The sequence below is a fragment of the Globicephala melas genome, chromosome 3, assembly GCF_963455315.2.
Source record: "Globicephala melas chromosome 3, mGloMel1.2, whole genome shotgun sequence".
In the NCBI taxonomy this organism is placed as follows: Eukaryota; Metazoa; Chordata; class Mammalia; order Artiodactyla; family Delphinidae; genus Globicephala; species Globicephala melas.
Genome location: NC_083316.1, coordinates 151484021 through 151500198, shown reverse-complemented (window position 1 = coordinate 151500198; position 16178 = coordinate 151484021). Strand labels below are relative to the sequence as shown.

The 16178-nt window shown below is 40.5% G+C and overlaps 1 protein-coding gene across 8 annotated transcripts in view; it reads left to right on the top strand.

Annotated features, from left to right (window-relative positions):
• The window catches only part of UIMC1 (ubiquitin interaction motif containing 1), a 189402-nt gene extending 177153 nt beyond the window's left edge, over nucleotides 1-12249 (top strand). For all 8 annotated transcript variants that reach the window (XM_060296671.1, XM_060296670.1, XM_070045278.1 and 5 more), the window contains 5 exons: nucleotides 6328-6412; nucleotides 8517-8688; nucleotides 10072-10135; nucleotides 11215-11257; nucleotides 11777-12249. In XM_060296671.1, coding sequence (XP_060152654.1) covers nucleotides 6328-6412; nucleotides 8517-8688; nucleotides 10072-10135; nucleotides 11215-11257; nucleotides 11777-11987 — 575 coding nt within the window. In that variant the 3' untranslated portion in view covers nucleotides 11988-12249. The remainder of the gene's footprint in view (nucleotides 1-6327; nucleotides 6413-8516; nucleotides 8689-10071; nucleotides 10136-11214; nucleotides 11258-11776) is intronic.
• Nucleotides 12250-16178: the final 3929 nt, after the last annotated feature.

Sequence of the window (16178 nt, the reverse complement as noted above, 5' to 3'; positions counted from 1 at the left end):
AGTGACAGAAATGTTCTTTATTAGTAAACTCAAACATGGTAGCCACTAGTCACATGTGGCTATTGAACGCTTGAAATGTATACTTCATGTGATGAAGACCTGAATTTTAAATTACATTTAGGGGGCTTCCCTGGTGGTGCAGTGGTTAAGAATCCACCTGCCAATGCAGGGGACACGGGTTCGAGCCCTGGTCCGGGAAGATCCCACATGCCACGGAGCAGCTAAGCCTATGTGCCACAACTACTGAGCCTGCACTGTAGACCCGTAAGCCACAACTACTGAAGCCTGTGCACCTAGAGCCCATGCTCCGCAACAAGAGAAGCCACCTCAGTGAGAAGCCCGTGCACCGCAATGAAGAGTAGCCCCTGCTCACCACAAGTAGAGAAAGCCCACGTGCAGCAATGAAGACCCGATGCAGCCAAGAATAAAATAAATTTATTAAAAAAAATAAATAAATAAATTACATTTAATTCTAATTAAGTTTTAAATTTAAACAGCCACGTGTGTCAGAATGGTAGATAATGGTTAGTTCTGTTGATAGCCTTTTTGTTGGGACTACTCTCATAGGGAAGGCTGGCAGCATTGAGGCAGACAACGTGCAGGTGGAGCAGGCCTTCCCTTTTTCCCCTAACATCCCACTGAGAAAGTGCTAAGCTGGAGGATTGGCGGTCTTAGCAGGAACGTAAACAACTCTGTGGCCTCCCATTATTTTCTGCTGATGTGGTTTTGAGGTTAAGGGAGACAAACTGAGAGTAACCACTGTCATGCTGCCAAATCTCTCTTCTTTGTATATATAATTTTCACTTAACTCAGGGAGCCATTGTCTTCACTGTTTACAGTTCAAGGCCATATGTTTTTATTTTTGATTGCTTGTCTGCTTAGGGTTTTGGAAATAAGTGTGTGCTGATGTTTACATAGTATTGGTAATTGTTCTGTAATGCTTTGGTGATTGTTCATTTTGTCTGTACAAATTAGTATGGGAACCACTTAAGACTAAGACCTAACGCAAATTATAGATAGGCTGGTAGGTATGTTCTAAAGATGGGCTTAAATCTTTGGCTAAGACTAAGAAATAAATTTGGAAGACTAATAATGAGAATTACATAATAATAAACAACTAATGATAATCTGAGTGCTTTCTGTGGGCTGAACACTCTTACAACTTATTTGGATTATTTGATGTGATCCTTACCAGAACCCATGAAGATAGATGCTATTATCATGTCATTTTGTGGGTAAGTCACCTGATACTCAGAGAGCTTAATTAACTTGCCTAAGGGAACACAGCTAGTCGAGTCCTAGCCTGGAGACCATTTTGTCCAACTCTAAAGTTGGTGCACATTATTCCACTGTGTGCCACTGCTTCTTTGTATCTTAACAGTGCCAAGCCAAGTCCTAAGTGCAGTTCCTTAGGGCGTTTTCCATCCAGTGGTATATTAAGGCCTGAGTTAATGGTCGTAGGTTTATATGTGGCTCTCTCAGCTCTCAGTGATGTTCCTCCTTTCTGTTTTGCATACCTTGCCCAGGTAGTTGCTTTCCTGGTAGTTGTCTTCAGACTCCATCGTTCCCTTTTGAAATCTTTGGCTGTTGTCACCAGCAACTAAGTTTTTGGATTTAAGTTTCATACTAAATTCTCTGCCTGCAGCTTAGTTAAAATGGCTCTCTCAACACTCATAAACCAGAGTAGCAGACTCCTTTAGAGCAACTTACACCTTTCTTCTTTGTAGGGGCAGTAGTTTTTAAAGGAAAAATGTAGCTGCAGGGGCCAGTCCAGTCTGCTCTGATCATAACATTTAATAATAGAATTAGCATATAAGTCTCAGCCATCTGCCAAGTCTCTTTTCCACCTGCCCACTGAGCACTTATCACTTTCTCTCTTCCTTCTTACCCTCTTTTTCTCTTTCCCTTTACCCTCTTATTTCCCAGGAGAGCAGCCTGCTCTTATAGAAGAACATATATTACTTTAAAGTAAAGCTCATATTGCACTTCTGGTGCCATGTTTCTTTGTTATTTTAGCTTTGTGATCTTTGTCAGTTTATTTCATCATCTATAAAACAGAGTTAGCGATATATGCCTTGCCAGGACCATTGTAAGGATTAGAGATTATGTTTTTTAAGTCCCTGGCACAGAGAAGGTTCTCATAAAACAAGAGCCCCTTTTTCCTGTGAATCCATTGCTATGATTTAAATTGACAAGTATTTATTAGCATCTGATCTATGCTAGACTCTGCTGGGGATGGTGAAGACATCAAGACAAAACCCAGAATCTCTGAATTCAGAAGGTTGTGTGATGTAGAAAGGAGACTGACATATAAACAAATAACAGAAATGTGCTAGATGCAGAGGTATATATAAAGTGCTATAAGCAATTAATTCCTTTTCCAGCCCTGTTTGTGGAGTGGTTTCCAAGTATTTCTTTTGGGAAAAATCCTTGGTAGTCAAGATGGGTAATAAATAGAAAGAGAGAGAGAGGGAAAAAAAAAAACCTTAGAGGTTTCTGTAATCAGAGATGCAAACATTTTAAGAATTGATTTCAGCACGGCACTTGATAAAATCTCTCATAAAGTCCTTGTACATAAGATGGAGAAATGTGGGCTGGCTGATAGAATAGGAGGTGGATTTTGAAGGTGGTTATACAACTATGTCCAGGATGTTTTCCTCCTGCAGTACTTTATTTTTATTTATAAAATCTCTGGGTTGGAGGGAACCTTAGAAATAGATCATCTACTCTAACTTGTGCCTAAGGCCTTGCTGTAACCTGATCTCTTTTTCTCCCTTTGAATTTTTTTTTTTCATACCCGTGATTCATTTATTTTTTAACTGGAAGTTTGTGCTTCTTAATTTCCCTCACCTATCTCTCTCCTCCCCCCACAGCCGCCACCCCCCACCTCCCTGGCAACTACCCGTTTGTTTTCTGTATTTACAACTCTTTCTGTTTTGTTATGTTTGTTCATTTGTTTCACTTTTTATATTCCACATATAAGTGAAATCATATAGTATTTGTCTTTGTCTGACTTATTTCACTTTGTGTAATACTCTCTAGGTCCATCTATGTTGTTGCAAATGGCAAGATTTCTTTTTTTTATGCCTGAGTAATATTCCATTGTGTGTGTGTGTTTGTGTGTGTGTGTGTGTGTGTATATATATGTGTACATATATATATATATATATATATATATATATATATATATAGCAAAGATTTCAAAAGGGAACGATGGAGTCTGAAGACAACTACCAGGAAAGCAACTACCTGGGCAAGGTATGCAAAACAGAAAGGAGGAACATCACTGAGAGCTGAGAGAGCCACCTATAAACTCAGGCCTTTATATACCACTGGATGGAAAACGCCCTAAGGAACTGCACTTAGGACTTGGTTTGGCACTGTTAAGATACAAAGAAGCAGTGGCACACAGTGGAATAATGTGCACCAACTTTAGAGTTGGACAAAATGGTCTCCAGGCTAGGACTTGACTAGCTGTGTTCCCTTAGGCAAGACTGGAAAACAGTGATATATATATATCACCTCTTCTTTATCCATTCATCTGTTGATGGATACTTAGGTTGCTTCCATATCTTGGCTATTGTAAATAATGCTGCAATGAACTTGTGGCACATACATCTTTTCGAATTAGCATTTTATTTTCTTCAGGTAAATACTAGGCCTTTTAATTTTGTGTGTGTGTGTGTGTGAGATACGCGGGGCTCTCACTGTTGTGACCTCTCCCGTTGCGGAGCACAGGCTCCGTACGTGCCATGGCTCACGGGCCCAGCTGCTCCGTGGCATGTGGGATCTTCCCGGACCGGGGCACAAACCCGTGTCCCCTGCATCGGCAGGCGGACTCTCAACCACTGCGCCACCAGGGAAGCCCGCCCTTTTAATTTTTAATTCAGTAGTACAGAAAACTATATAGTGAAAAATATGCCTGCTTCCTCTTCCAGTCCCCAGGTGTCCCTGTCATCCTCCCTAGAGATAAGACATTATTAATAGTTGCTTCTGTGTATGATCATGTTTTATTATATGTATCTCTTTACACCTTGTATTATAGTTATTTGAATGTATGTGCTGTCTCCCTTAGTAAATTGTAAGCTCCTTAAGAGCAAGAACCATGCCTCATAATTTCCTATATCTCCCCAAACTTACACATTGAAGATTATCAATAAATACTTGCTTGATTAAGTATTTAAAGGAAATTTGGACTAGGGGAAGACAGGCTTCTCTGGTAACATGCCACAGTTTTCTGTGTCCTTGGCCGTATCTTTAACAGTCATTTTTCCCCAGTGACTTGGATGAACATGTAGAAAGCATGCTTGTAATATATGCAGATGACACAAAGCTGGGAGAGCTAATAACATCAGATGACAGAATCAAGACTTCACATGATCTCAACTGACTGGAATGTTCAACTGAAAAGAATAGGGATAAATATAAAGTCCTGTTAGAGGGGAAACATACCCAACAACTTAGTTACCCAAGTAAAGAATTAGGAGACCTGTCTTGATAACATTTTTGAAGATGATTTGGAAGGATAGGGGATAGATCTTAATTGCCTTTACGCTCAGTTTAAGCCAGTAGAATACCAGGATTGTCAATAAAGTAAACACAGCCTTGGCTGAATTAGTAGAATATGAGTCCAGACAAAGCAGCTTGTGGTTCTTGTGTTCTCTTTACTGGTCAGACTGCTTGTTGGAATATTGGGTCCATTTTGAGGTGCCACACATAGAAGACTGACAAATTGGGGTGTATGTAGAGGAGATTAACTAGGAAGGTAAAACATGGGTATAGGAATCAGACAGATCTAGACTGTTCTGGGTTCTTCTGACTAGTTGTGATAGCTTGGCAAAGTCAATTCCTTTGAGTTTGTTTTCATACGTTTAAAATAGGGCAGAATAATAATACCCATCTCCAGAGGATCATTAAAAGGATTAGAGCTACCCTAGGCCCTCAGAGGTTCTGCAGTCCAAGTCTTATTAGTGATTGGCTTAATGACTAGATATAGTACCTGTTTTGAAGGTGGTTACATTTTAGTGGGTCAGACAACTGAGTAAAACCAAGATTGTAATGTAGCTTGTTAAGTGTTCAAAGAGCTGACTTGTGGAAAAGGGGGTAAACTTATTCATACAGCCCCCAGTAAATGCAGATTAAGCCAGAATTGTTGTGTAGCGGTAGAATGGGTTTACCTAGGAGGAAGTGAATTCTCCTCAGTGAATGGATATAGTTGAGACTGTTTAATCACTTGTCAGGGTTGCTTATAGAGGCATTTATATGAGTGGGAGGTTGGACTAGAAGGATAGGTAAACTATGGCCAGCCAGGAGTCAAATGTAGTTAGACATCTGATTTTATAAAGTTTTATTGGAACATACCACACCCAGTTATTTATAATGTTGCCTATGGCTGCCTTCCTGCTATAATGCAGAGTTGAGTAGTTATGACAGTTAAGGTGATGTGACATATCGCCTTCCAAGCCTAAAATATTTACTACCTGGTCCTGTACAGAAAAATTTTGCTAACCCCTGGTCTAGGTAAATGCTTCACAACCTAAATTATTTTGTGAACTGATAAGCTTTCTAAATTCTCTGTCATGGGGATGTCAAGTGTCAGGAGGGACAAAGGCAATATTTGAAGTGAGATGGTCACAGTTCTTCTTGTTAACTGCAAGGAATGAAGACTGGAAAACAGTTGGTTAATTAACTTCCAAGACCCTTTAAGAGAGTATGATTTGATAAACAGACACCTTTTGCTATGAGAAAAGTATTTGTATGCCACTTGGACTAAAGTTGTCTATACCCACTAGAATTAGGAGGTGGTCCTATTGTAGTGGAAAAGACTGGTTGTGTTAACTGTTCTGAGCTCTCATTTTCTCACTTGTAAATGGAACACTTTTCAGTTTTGTAAAGATTGGAGCTAATGTGGGCACTCAGATTTAGCTGTCATTGCTATATATCATAAAGCATCTTATTGGAGTATATGTGTCACAAAGAGTTTTCAATGGGAAAGTATAAATCCTTCCCCCTAGTGCTGCAAGTTAGGATAGTACACAAAAACCTTTCTTGGTGTGCACTAGATTTTTAGATCTAATGGCAAGTAGAGGAAAAATAGATCTCATTAGCAAATATGGGAATATCTTGCTGCTGGCAGTTTCAGTCCATATTATGCAAGTAATATTCTCTGTACTAGAAAGGCAGAGGTTTCCCAGACAGTCACCTCTCCCAGTGGAATAGGATTTTAAACTTTTCTTCTTCAAGTACATTTTGTCTTTTATATTTAGAGTCTACTGCCAACTAACAGTTTTTCTTTTTTGTTTTGTTTCTTTTTTTTGTTGTTGAAAGTGTTGACTCGGAGACAAAAAGAGACTAAGAGAAAGAGCAAGAGTGACAGTGGGACAGCTGCTCAGATTTCCCTAGACATTGACAAGTAGGTATACTGTGTTTACGGAGCTCTTGCTTATTAACACATACCATCACTTAGACCGAATAAGAGACCAATTTCTCTCTTACCCTGGGTTTCTTCGGCCTGGCAATCACTTTGTTGCTTTAATGCCTGTATTTCTTTTTCATATTCCCAGTTTATGTCAGCATAAGTGGGTGGCCTCTGTATCCCTTTTTGTTACTCTGAAAAGACCCTGCCACTCACTCCACTTCCACATTGCTCTTAGCTTTCTGTTTTCTTTGAATTTGCATATTGGTGTTTGGTGCTTTGGGGAAGCAGTGTGCTATTTTGCAATGTAATGGTACAGAAGTTGAGTTGCAAGAAGTTGGGCAATATTAAAGACTTCCTTGGGTTGTGGGTTGCAGCTTGACTAAGAAAGCACATTCATTACAAAGGGAGGCAGGGGCAAGGGGTGGGTCAGGTATAAGTGCTGCCTCCTGAAAGTAAAGACATCACCAACAATACATTAGGGCAGTTAGTCATTAGAAACATTTATCTTTGAAACAGAGATCTTATCTTAGATCCTAAATTTCATGGCTGCCTTCCCTAATCGAGTTGAGCAGAGCTCCACTTGCTCCTTTTGGAATCCTTCTGTCATGCAGTCATTTTTCTAGGACTGTATTCATCACACTATTGCAGTAATTTTTTTCCTTTCGTTTTTGACATTTCTGTCTCCGTGGCTAGTCTGTGAGTTACTTGAAGGCAGATACTTGCCTTCATTCATGTTTATATCCCCGGCATCTAATAAAATGTGTGTGAGACAGCAATAACAATAATACCTGTTTGTTGAGCTCTTAATATTATGTGCCAGCCGCTGTGCTGGGTGGTTTATTTACTTTGTAGCTATCACAATAGCTGATAAGGTAGTATTCTTTCTTTTTTAGAAATAAATATAGAAACTGAAGAGAAATTATACGTAACTGGTTAAGATCATGTGGCCAGAACTGGCAAAGTCTACCTGACTCAAAAACTTATGCTGCTTTTACAGTGCTGCTGTCTCTCATGTAGTAGAGGGTTAATAAATGCTTTTTACATTAATTAATAAACCTTGAAAGGTACACTAGTGTAGCTTTTCTCATAAGTCAGAGTTTTACTTGTATTCTCTCTAATGATTAATTACCTGAGAGACTTATTTCTCCTATTTTAAAGACCCTCCCAGAGAAATTTTTCCATAAAGGCAATCTAAATCTTTCTGTAGTAACCGAATAGCAACAGCCAGAAGGAGAAGCTTTGGAAAGTTTTCTCTAGCTTCTTAAAACTAAGATGATTTTATGAGTCAGGCAGACCTGGCTTCTGACAGTTATTAGCTATAGGACTTCGAGGAGAATAGTACCTTCCTAATAGGGCCCACCAATTAATTGAGAAATTGTGTTTAAAGGGCCTTGTACCAGTTCTGACCACAGAGAAAATACTTCATAAATGTTCATTTTCTTCCTTTGTCTCCAGTGATTCCATTTTTGCTGATGCCTAATAAACCTTACCTCAGGGACACAATTTCCTCTTTCCACAAACTCTACGATTATAAAAAGATAAAAATAACTGTATATATGAAGTTGTGCAAAAGCCTCTGGCAGAACCACATGGTTTTAGTAACTTCCTAGTGGATGTTGCAGGTTGTAGAATTAAGGAAGTCAGCATATAGATGGACTTGATATACTAATCAGACAAGTTCATCTACCGTGGTAAAAATGTCATTTTGATTTAATGCTCTTGGTGTTCCCTTTTCTGTCTAAATTTTAACTTCTCTTTGAAGAAAACGATTACACTTAATTTGAGAAGAGTTTGACTGAAGTCTGGAGAGCAATTAGCATTGTTTGAGATAGTTAGAAGAGCTGATTTCATTATCATCCCACTGCCACAACAGCAGGGTAAGAGAAACAGCCAGGGAAAACCACTAATCACTCAGTCCTTTTGATTGGCATTGGGTTAGTTTTATTGGCGATCCTGCTGAGCGAATCTGCTTTGGTTGACATGTCTTCTTCACCGAATAACTTTAAGACATAAAAACACAATTTGAGACGTATCTAGGAGCACAGAGGCAAAAGCAAATCTTAAAACTGCCTTTTCTCTCTTTCTTCTGATTGGCTAGGAATGAGAAGTGTTATCTCTGTAAATCCCTAGTCCCATTCAGAGAGTATCAGTGTCATGTAGAGTCCTGTCTCCAGCTTGCAAGAGGTGACCGAGGAGATGGGCCTGAAGAGAGTGATAGAGTATGCTCAGCTGTGGAGGGGAAGCGTCCACAACGGCTGAGGAACCCAAAGGTATGTGTGGAGTGTTTTAGGAAAGGTTACCTAACCCTCCACAGTTCTGTTCTGGGCTTTTTTCCTCCCTCCTTCCTTCTTCTGTTTATCTTGAAATAGGATTTGTGCTTTTTAAAATTATTTTTTCTTTTAATTAAAAAGTAATATATACTCATTGTAGAAAATATGGGAAGTTCAAAAAAAAGTATGAACAATAGCGAAATTATCATCCATAAGTTAGTTACTCAAAGATGACATCTTCTAGTATTTTGGCCTATTTTTTTCTAGTCTTTTTTTAATGCATTTTAATGTAATTGACACCATATTATATATGTACATATACACATATGTGTACATACGTATACTTGTATGTGCATATGTATATATACACTTACAATTGTAACATAAACACCTTCCTGGGTTTATTTTTAAACTGTTTTTTAAATTACTCTTAATGTTTGTATCACACAGTCAATTAACCGTTCTCACATTATTGGACATTCAGATTGTTTTCCAGTTCTTCTGTATTATAACGCTGTGTTTAAAACATTAATCAGTCTTTGTACCACTGATTATTTCCTTAGAATAGATTTCCTGAAGTGGAGCTCTTAGGGCAATGGGTATAAACATTAAAATCTCTTGAAACATACTGCCAGATTACTTTCCAGAAAGTATATCCAGTTGTATACCCACTGCCAGGAACATACAGTCAACTCTGTTGAACACCTCATGTGCCTAGCCTTATTAGGAAACTGTAGGATGTGGTCCTGGTCACTGGGAAGATGTGCTTTCTGGGCTTTGTGATTAAAGATCAGGAAGAGCAAGTCTTGGCTTAGAGATCAAAGATAAAGCAGCAGCTCCATGTCCAAGGCTTACTGACATAGCAGTCACTGAACACTAAGATGGAGAAGCCATTATCTGTCATGATGAAAGAAGAATATGAAGAAAAGTATGAAGAATCAGGGGAAATTATCTTTTCCTTATATGAATGGGGTGATGTTTAGGTGGTAATTTGGAGTTAGGGCTTACGGGTATGTGCTTATACCATAGAGCTAGTTTTTTCTCTGTCATCGCTGCCTCTAGAAGCTAATTTGAAACTGTTATTTTCTATTTTAAACCTCTCCAAATCTATCATAGGTCAAAGGTTACTGTTCTCTAATACGATCTTGGTGGAATAATTTGCCTTGACTCTGGTATCCATTCTTAGATATATTCTTGGCATAAAGACGTATTCTTTAATCATATTTGCTTTTTTACTGTGTACCCTCGTTTATTAGAAAACAAAAGACTTTCCTACAGCTGTACCCCTACACCTCTTCTCTCCTGGAGATAAGTGTGATCTGGGCTAAGGAAGTTGTATTTTAGACTCTGTGTAACCCTTTCATCTATTTTTCTCTGTCACAGGAAAAAGGCTTCAGTGAAGGCCGACTCCTTAGTCTCTTGGAACAGTCTGAGTACAAGACTACAGGTGAGGATCCCAGGACCAGTTTTCTGAGCTTCTTTCTGAGGCCTTCTAGTAAAAATAGCCACTACCAACTCCCCTGACTTTTTGCTAGAGTTACGTGGTTGCACATTTGACCCAGTCAGCCAGCCTTTGAGACTTGGTCTAGGTCATCTCTCCCTAAGGAAGATGAAATACTCTGTCTTATTTATCATGTATTTTGTTTCAGCCTCTATAAAGCTTGAACTTTCTACTTGCCTTTTGAACTGGGGAAAAAACATTTCCAAATCAGAGTGGAATGTGGTACAAGTCCTAAGTACCTCCTAAAGGAATAGGCATTGAAAACTAGTCATTACTGTCATCTCCTAATGTTTTGTGCATCATTCATGTTACCTTTAGCATAGTGTCTCAACCTCTGCTCCTGAGGGACTGTAGGAAGTAATTCTGTCTCTGTGCCTAATATTTAAGGAGGAGTAGAGTGGATTGTTTAAGAGCATTGCATAGAGTTAGTAATACCAACTTCATAGATTGAAAGGATTATATCTAGTAAAGCTCCACACATATTCCCTGACGTAAGTAGGCTCTTGATAAATGTTAGCTGCTATTATTACTGTTGTTGTTGTTAATAGTTGCTATTGATAAATTTACTAGATGTAGGTGGAAGAGGAACTTTTGCTTAGGTCTGGTGAGATTTGCTTCCCATCTAGTTCTAATAGTTCATTCCGAACAAGCAAATCTGTTGTGCCTTCTGATGACTATAAAAAGGCAGCCTCTCTGAGCCCCATAGCCTGCTGCCTTTAGGTCAGCAGGTTGTGAATCTCTTCAGGTAGCAGATTTCCCTTGGCAACTCCTTGTTCCTCAAGTCCAGATTTGAAGTAGATTTATTCAGTGGTTATTCATTCAAAAGTGTTTACCTCTGTACTTTTGCAGGTAAGCCTGTTGGATGCTAATGCTCACATTCCATTGGTCTGGGGATTGGGGATCTGAGCTACCTGGATAAGCCTGATGAAGAGCAGTGCCCAGAACATAGGAAGCACACGATCAGTGAAAAGTGTTATGATTACACCACCACTAACAACATTATTACTTTTTCTGTCCTATCACAGATGCAGAGATAAAGACCAAGTTTTCAGAGACAGGAGCCTTCAGGTGAATTGGGGTGTGCATTGAAGTGTGGCTGACAGCAGTTCTAGAAAAGTACAGCCCTGGTCCTATGTTCTGTGTATAGTGTGATATTCAGACTGTTGAAGTAGAAAACTGTGGAACTGTGTGACTGCTCTCTGTATAACTCTGTGCCTGCCATATATCTGGGCTGAGAATTGGATAACTACCTCAAGTTCATTCATGGTGTCAGAACAAGCAGAGGAAAAGCTGTCTTACTCCTCTTTGCCTCTCTATCCCCACCCAACCCTTGTCTTCTGACTTAAAATTCAAGCAGCTTGGGAATTTGGGTCTGAATCCTCATTTCTTTACTACCCAACTGTGTGGCTTTGGGTATATGATTTACCCAGTGTCCTCATCTGTGAAAGGGAAATGATAGTACTTATCTGATTGGATTATTCCAAAGATTACATGAAATAATAGTATATGTAAATACCCCTGGTACACATACTTAGTGCTTATTAGTAGGTGTATATTGAATTCTGATTTTTTTCTCCTTCTCTCTAGGGTGCCTTCACCAGGGGTAGAAGAGGCAGGTTGCAGCAGAGAGATACAGAGTTCTCCTGCACATCTCGACTTAAATGAGTCTCCCATCAAGTCTTTTGTTTCTATTTCAGAAACCACAGATTGCTTAGTGGACTTTAAAAAGCAGCTTACCGTCCGGTCAAGTAGCCGGACACGGACCAAAGCAGGCAGAGGAAGAAGGAGGAAATCCTGAATTTCTAGGGTCTAAAGGTTGACAAAACCATTAGCAATATGGGTGGGCCATGTTCATTAAGCCTTAGTGGTCTCCAGTTCATTGTTATGCAGGTTTTGGCCCTGCAGTTTCTACCACCAGCACCCACTCAGTGTTCTGGTTTTTATGTTTTCTATAAGCTATACAGACAACTGTGTGTAGTATTCTGTTTTATAACAGTCTGTTTGAATTCACTTGTGGTTAAAAAGAAAATTTAAATATATTTATCTATGTTTGTATGAAATTTTATTTCAATAAGATGGAGATTTTCCTTTTTTTCTCTGGGCTTAGGGGAGGGATATTTTAATTATGGAGCTAGTTCTCAGACTCATAAATTGCATGTTTCGGAATGAATTCCATTACTGGTCTCTGACATACTGCCTATATTCACAAAATGTGTAGTGCACAGTTCTGAACACTGTGTGGTTACTCTTGACTTTCTCTGACATCATTCTGGAAGATGCCAGGGCATTGAATTCTACTTCTGTTCTGCTGTCCTTAACATTCAGTGACTTGTCATCTCATCTTGCTGCCTCACCCAGTTAAGAATTCTCAGCAAGAGCATAGGACCTTTGAGGGATATGTCTGACAATTCTTGCCAGGAGTTTGTAAGTGAACTCTAAGTTATTAGTTCCTATACAATTACTTTTTCTTCCTAGATTAACCAGTGGGGATGCCTTGTATATTCATCTGCTAAAACTGAGATTGGTTCTCTTGCCATCAGAGGTCATAGCAGCAACAGGAAATAACTTCTATTTGAGTTCATTAGTAGAGGAGTGCACATTCTCAACCACATTACCCAGGACCTTCCAGTGAAGAGCAGAGATGTGGTCTATCCTCAGTGCACAGGCAGACTCCAAAGATGAGAGGATGTTGAATGGCAGAAGCAACTGCCTGAGGGAGATGACCAAACAAGGATGTTGAGAAAGCTAGCTTTGGCCCAAGTTGATTTGAAGGTGTAGTGGGAGGTGGTATGAGGTGGCTGCCGACCAGGAAAGGATCCTGGGACAAGATAAACAGGGCACCACTCACACTCTCCTAACTTCTGATTTACCAAGTCCAAAATTTTCTTTTCCTTTATTTTAAAACAAACATGAAGTGTGTGTTAGACTGAGGAGTTCAGAGATAGCTAGATGTAAGGCACAGCACAGGCCTTTAATGCATTGTTTCCTGCCTAGCTGCCTTTGCGCACAAGCTCTTTGAGTTAGAAAAAGGCAGGATGGCAGGCTCACCATGTCTTGGTGTTGGATGGCACTGACATTGTGGCCAGCATCACATTAATATTGCTGTTATTTTTTGAGCAATTGCTATGGTTCAGGCAATGTGTGTAGCTTCATTTATTCCTCACAGCAACCTTATGAGGTAGGTATTATCCTCCCCAATTTTCAGATGAGGAAACAAAGGTTCAGAGTAACAAATAAAACCACTTTTTGTCCATGGAAGTGAGACCACAGTGCCCTGCCTCATCAGTCCTAATGAAAATGCTGTATTTTGACTCTAGTACTGATTATTTTCCTGTTTTCCTTCTGAGAAATAATTTGGCCCATCAGCTTAACTCTCACTAGTTTTCTCTTAGTAAATGGCAATTTATTGGAGGTAAAGTTCCATAAACAGGGAATAGTATGTTTATCTCTCTGCCTGAAGATAAGAAGAGATAAAGGACTGATTCTAGAAAGTGAATTATTTAACTTAAAATTGAGCAGTCTCCCTAGAACATGGATCATTGGCAAATTGTTGGAGGAGGGTGTGGATCAGCAGGATTAGTACTGGTCAGCTTATTTATTAACTAGTGTGGAGTCAGGGGGAAACAGCCATCTCCCCAGGCCCTCCCACCTCTATCTTTGGTAAAAGCTGCTCATTTGTCTTATTCTCCCAATACCAGCGGTTTTGTGGGAGGGACCTTAGTAAGACAGTGAAGAGACAAAGTCAGTGAAAAGAGTATTGACATCAACCTGAGTCTGAACCCCTGCTTCTGATACAAGTTAACCTCTGTGAGACCTAGTTTCCTTTTCTATAAAATGGGAAAAATCTTACAGGGTTCTAAGGAGTAAGATAATGTGGGTAAAAGCACAGTATCTGTCTCATAGAAGGTGAGTGAATGGCAGCATTCGTTACTCAATGTGATGCTAGTTTTGTATGTCGTAAGTAGTGTTATAGTGAGAGGAGGAAAAGCCAGAGAGGGGTGAAGAGCAGATGTGAGAGGTTACAGTTCGACTACCTTAGTTCCATCAAGCACCAGCCTTCCACAGCAAGCTCGGGTGTTTAGAGCTTGCCTAGGACCCCTGGGTTTTTGGGCTTTGTTTCTTGTTTTTGTTTTGCTTCTTCCGAAAGATGGGAAGCAGCTGTTCTGATGGTGTTGTCAACTCATGAAGAGCTGGGAAGATCCAAGAATTTCACAAGCTATTGTGATAAATTGGGAAAGAGAAGGTAACCTTTGTGTTAGGCACTGTGGTTGTGTTATTTCATTTCATCCTTATCACAGCCCTCTAGCAGAGGCACTGCCTTGCCCATTTCCCCTGGGCACTTACTGTTCTATTACATAGAACAGTAGGGTCTATTGCAAGGTAGGTCCTATTGCAAGAACCTGTAACTCTCTGCCTTAGCACTTCTCTAGGCTAGTGTGTGGCACAGGCTGGGAGTGCCAGGGAGCGAGGGCCCCTGAGGCAGCCATCAGCCAGTAAAAGATGGAAGTTGGAGGATAAATTCTCCAGCTTCCTCACCTTAGGTGGATGCATTCTATCTGTCTCCCAGAGTTCCCCTGTGGGATTGAGCCTCAGTGGCTCCCAGCAGCAACTTAATTATGTATGCTCTATTGGCTTCCTTCCCTTCCTATCTCACTTCCAACTCCCCTGTCGGTGCTTCCTGGATCAGGGCTGGGACTAGGGTGAGGGGCCCTCACTCTTGGGTTCATGTAAAGGCAGCGTTGACACTTGTGTGAACCTAAGAGGGATTCTCTACATTTTATTGCTAGGCACTTCACATGCATTGCCCTAATCCTAATCCTGGCCTGATTGCTTCCCAATTAAACCTTTTGCACTCAAATTAGGTCTGCTTCTGGAGGAGCCCAACCTAAGGCATTAGTCTCCATGTTTTATACATGGAAAACTGAGGCTCAGAGAAGTGAAGGAATTCACCTAGGTCATACAACTGGTAACTGAGATGGGATTCAAACCCAGGTCTGTCTGACACCAGTGCTGATTCTGTCTACTATACCATACTACCTCCTACTTCCCACTTGAGTCACAAAACTCAATGGAAATTTTAAGTTTGGGTGGGCTCATTCTCACCTGTGAGGCAGAGAAGCTTTGGCCCTAAGTTGATTTAGAAGGTGGGAGTTGGGGTGAGGGGAAGGCAGGTAAGTAAGTAGATGGTAGTACCAAGTGGGAAGATGGAAGAATGTATAAACCCAGAGTGGAAAGGCTGCTGAAGCCGTATGTACCAGGAAGGCAGGAAGAGGTTACTTATTTCCTCTCAGTTTCAAAAGCCCTGGACTATTGAGGTTGTGGGAGGGCTCTTCAATTTAACAAAAATTAACTGATACCTATCCCACGTTAGATATAGAACTGGGCCCCGGAGCTCCAAAGGTAAATAAGAATCATTCTTTGGGAGCCCATAGTACAGTGGGGGGAGACAAACAGATTCTTTTAATAGACTGTAGTTTATGCAATGATACAAGATCAAGACACTATGGGATCAATAGACAGGTTGCTACTCGGCTGGGATTAGGGCCAGGAGGAACTTGTCTAGGAAGGCTCCCAGCACTGGCGATGTCTGATGTGTAATTTAAAGGATAAGGAAAAGTTAGGTGAAAAGGCTGGAGAGCGCAAAGGGAGAGTCATTCCAGACAGATCAACATAAACAAAAAACTAACAGTAAGAAGCAGCTTGATGGGTATAGGAGAGCTGCAAGGCACATTGGAGTAAAAGGGCATGGAGAGAATAGCAGGAAGCTTATTGGGGCCTGAGTGCCTGGCCGTGGGGCACTGTGAGCTGTGAGAAGCAAGCCTATGAGCACATCGGAGCAGGGAGGGCCTGGCTCTCATCCCAGCCATGGTACCTGGGCTACAGCCCACCTTTCCCCCAGCTGACTGCCTCTCCCCATTCCTTAGTTCCTCCTGGACAGCTGGAGATTGGCACTAAGGGGCTATGAGGAGCCTTGTGAGGACTTGTCCTT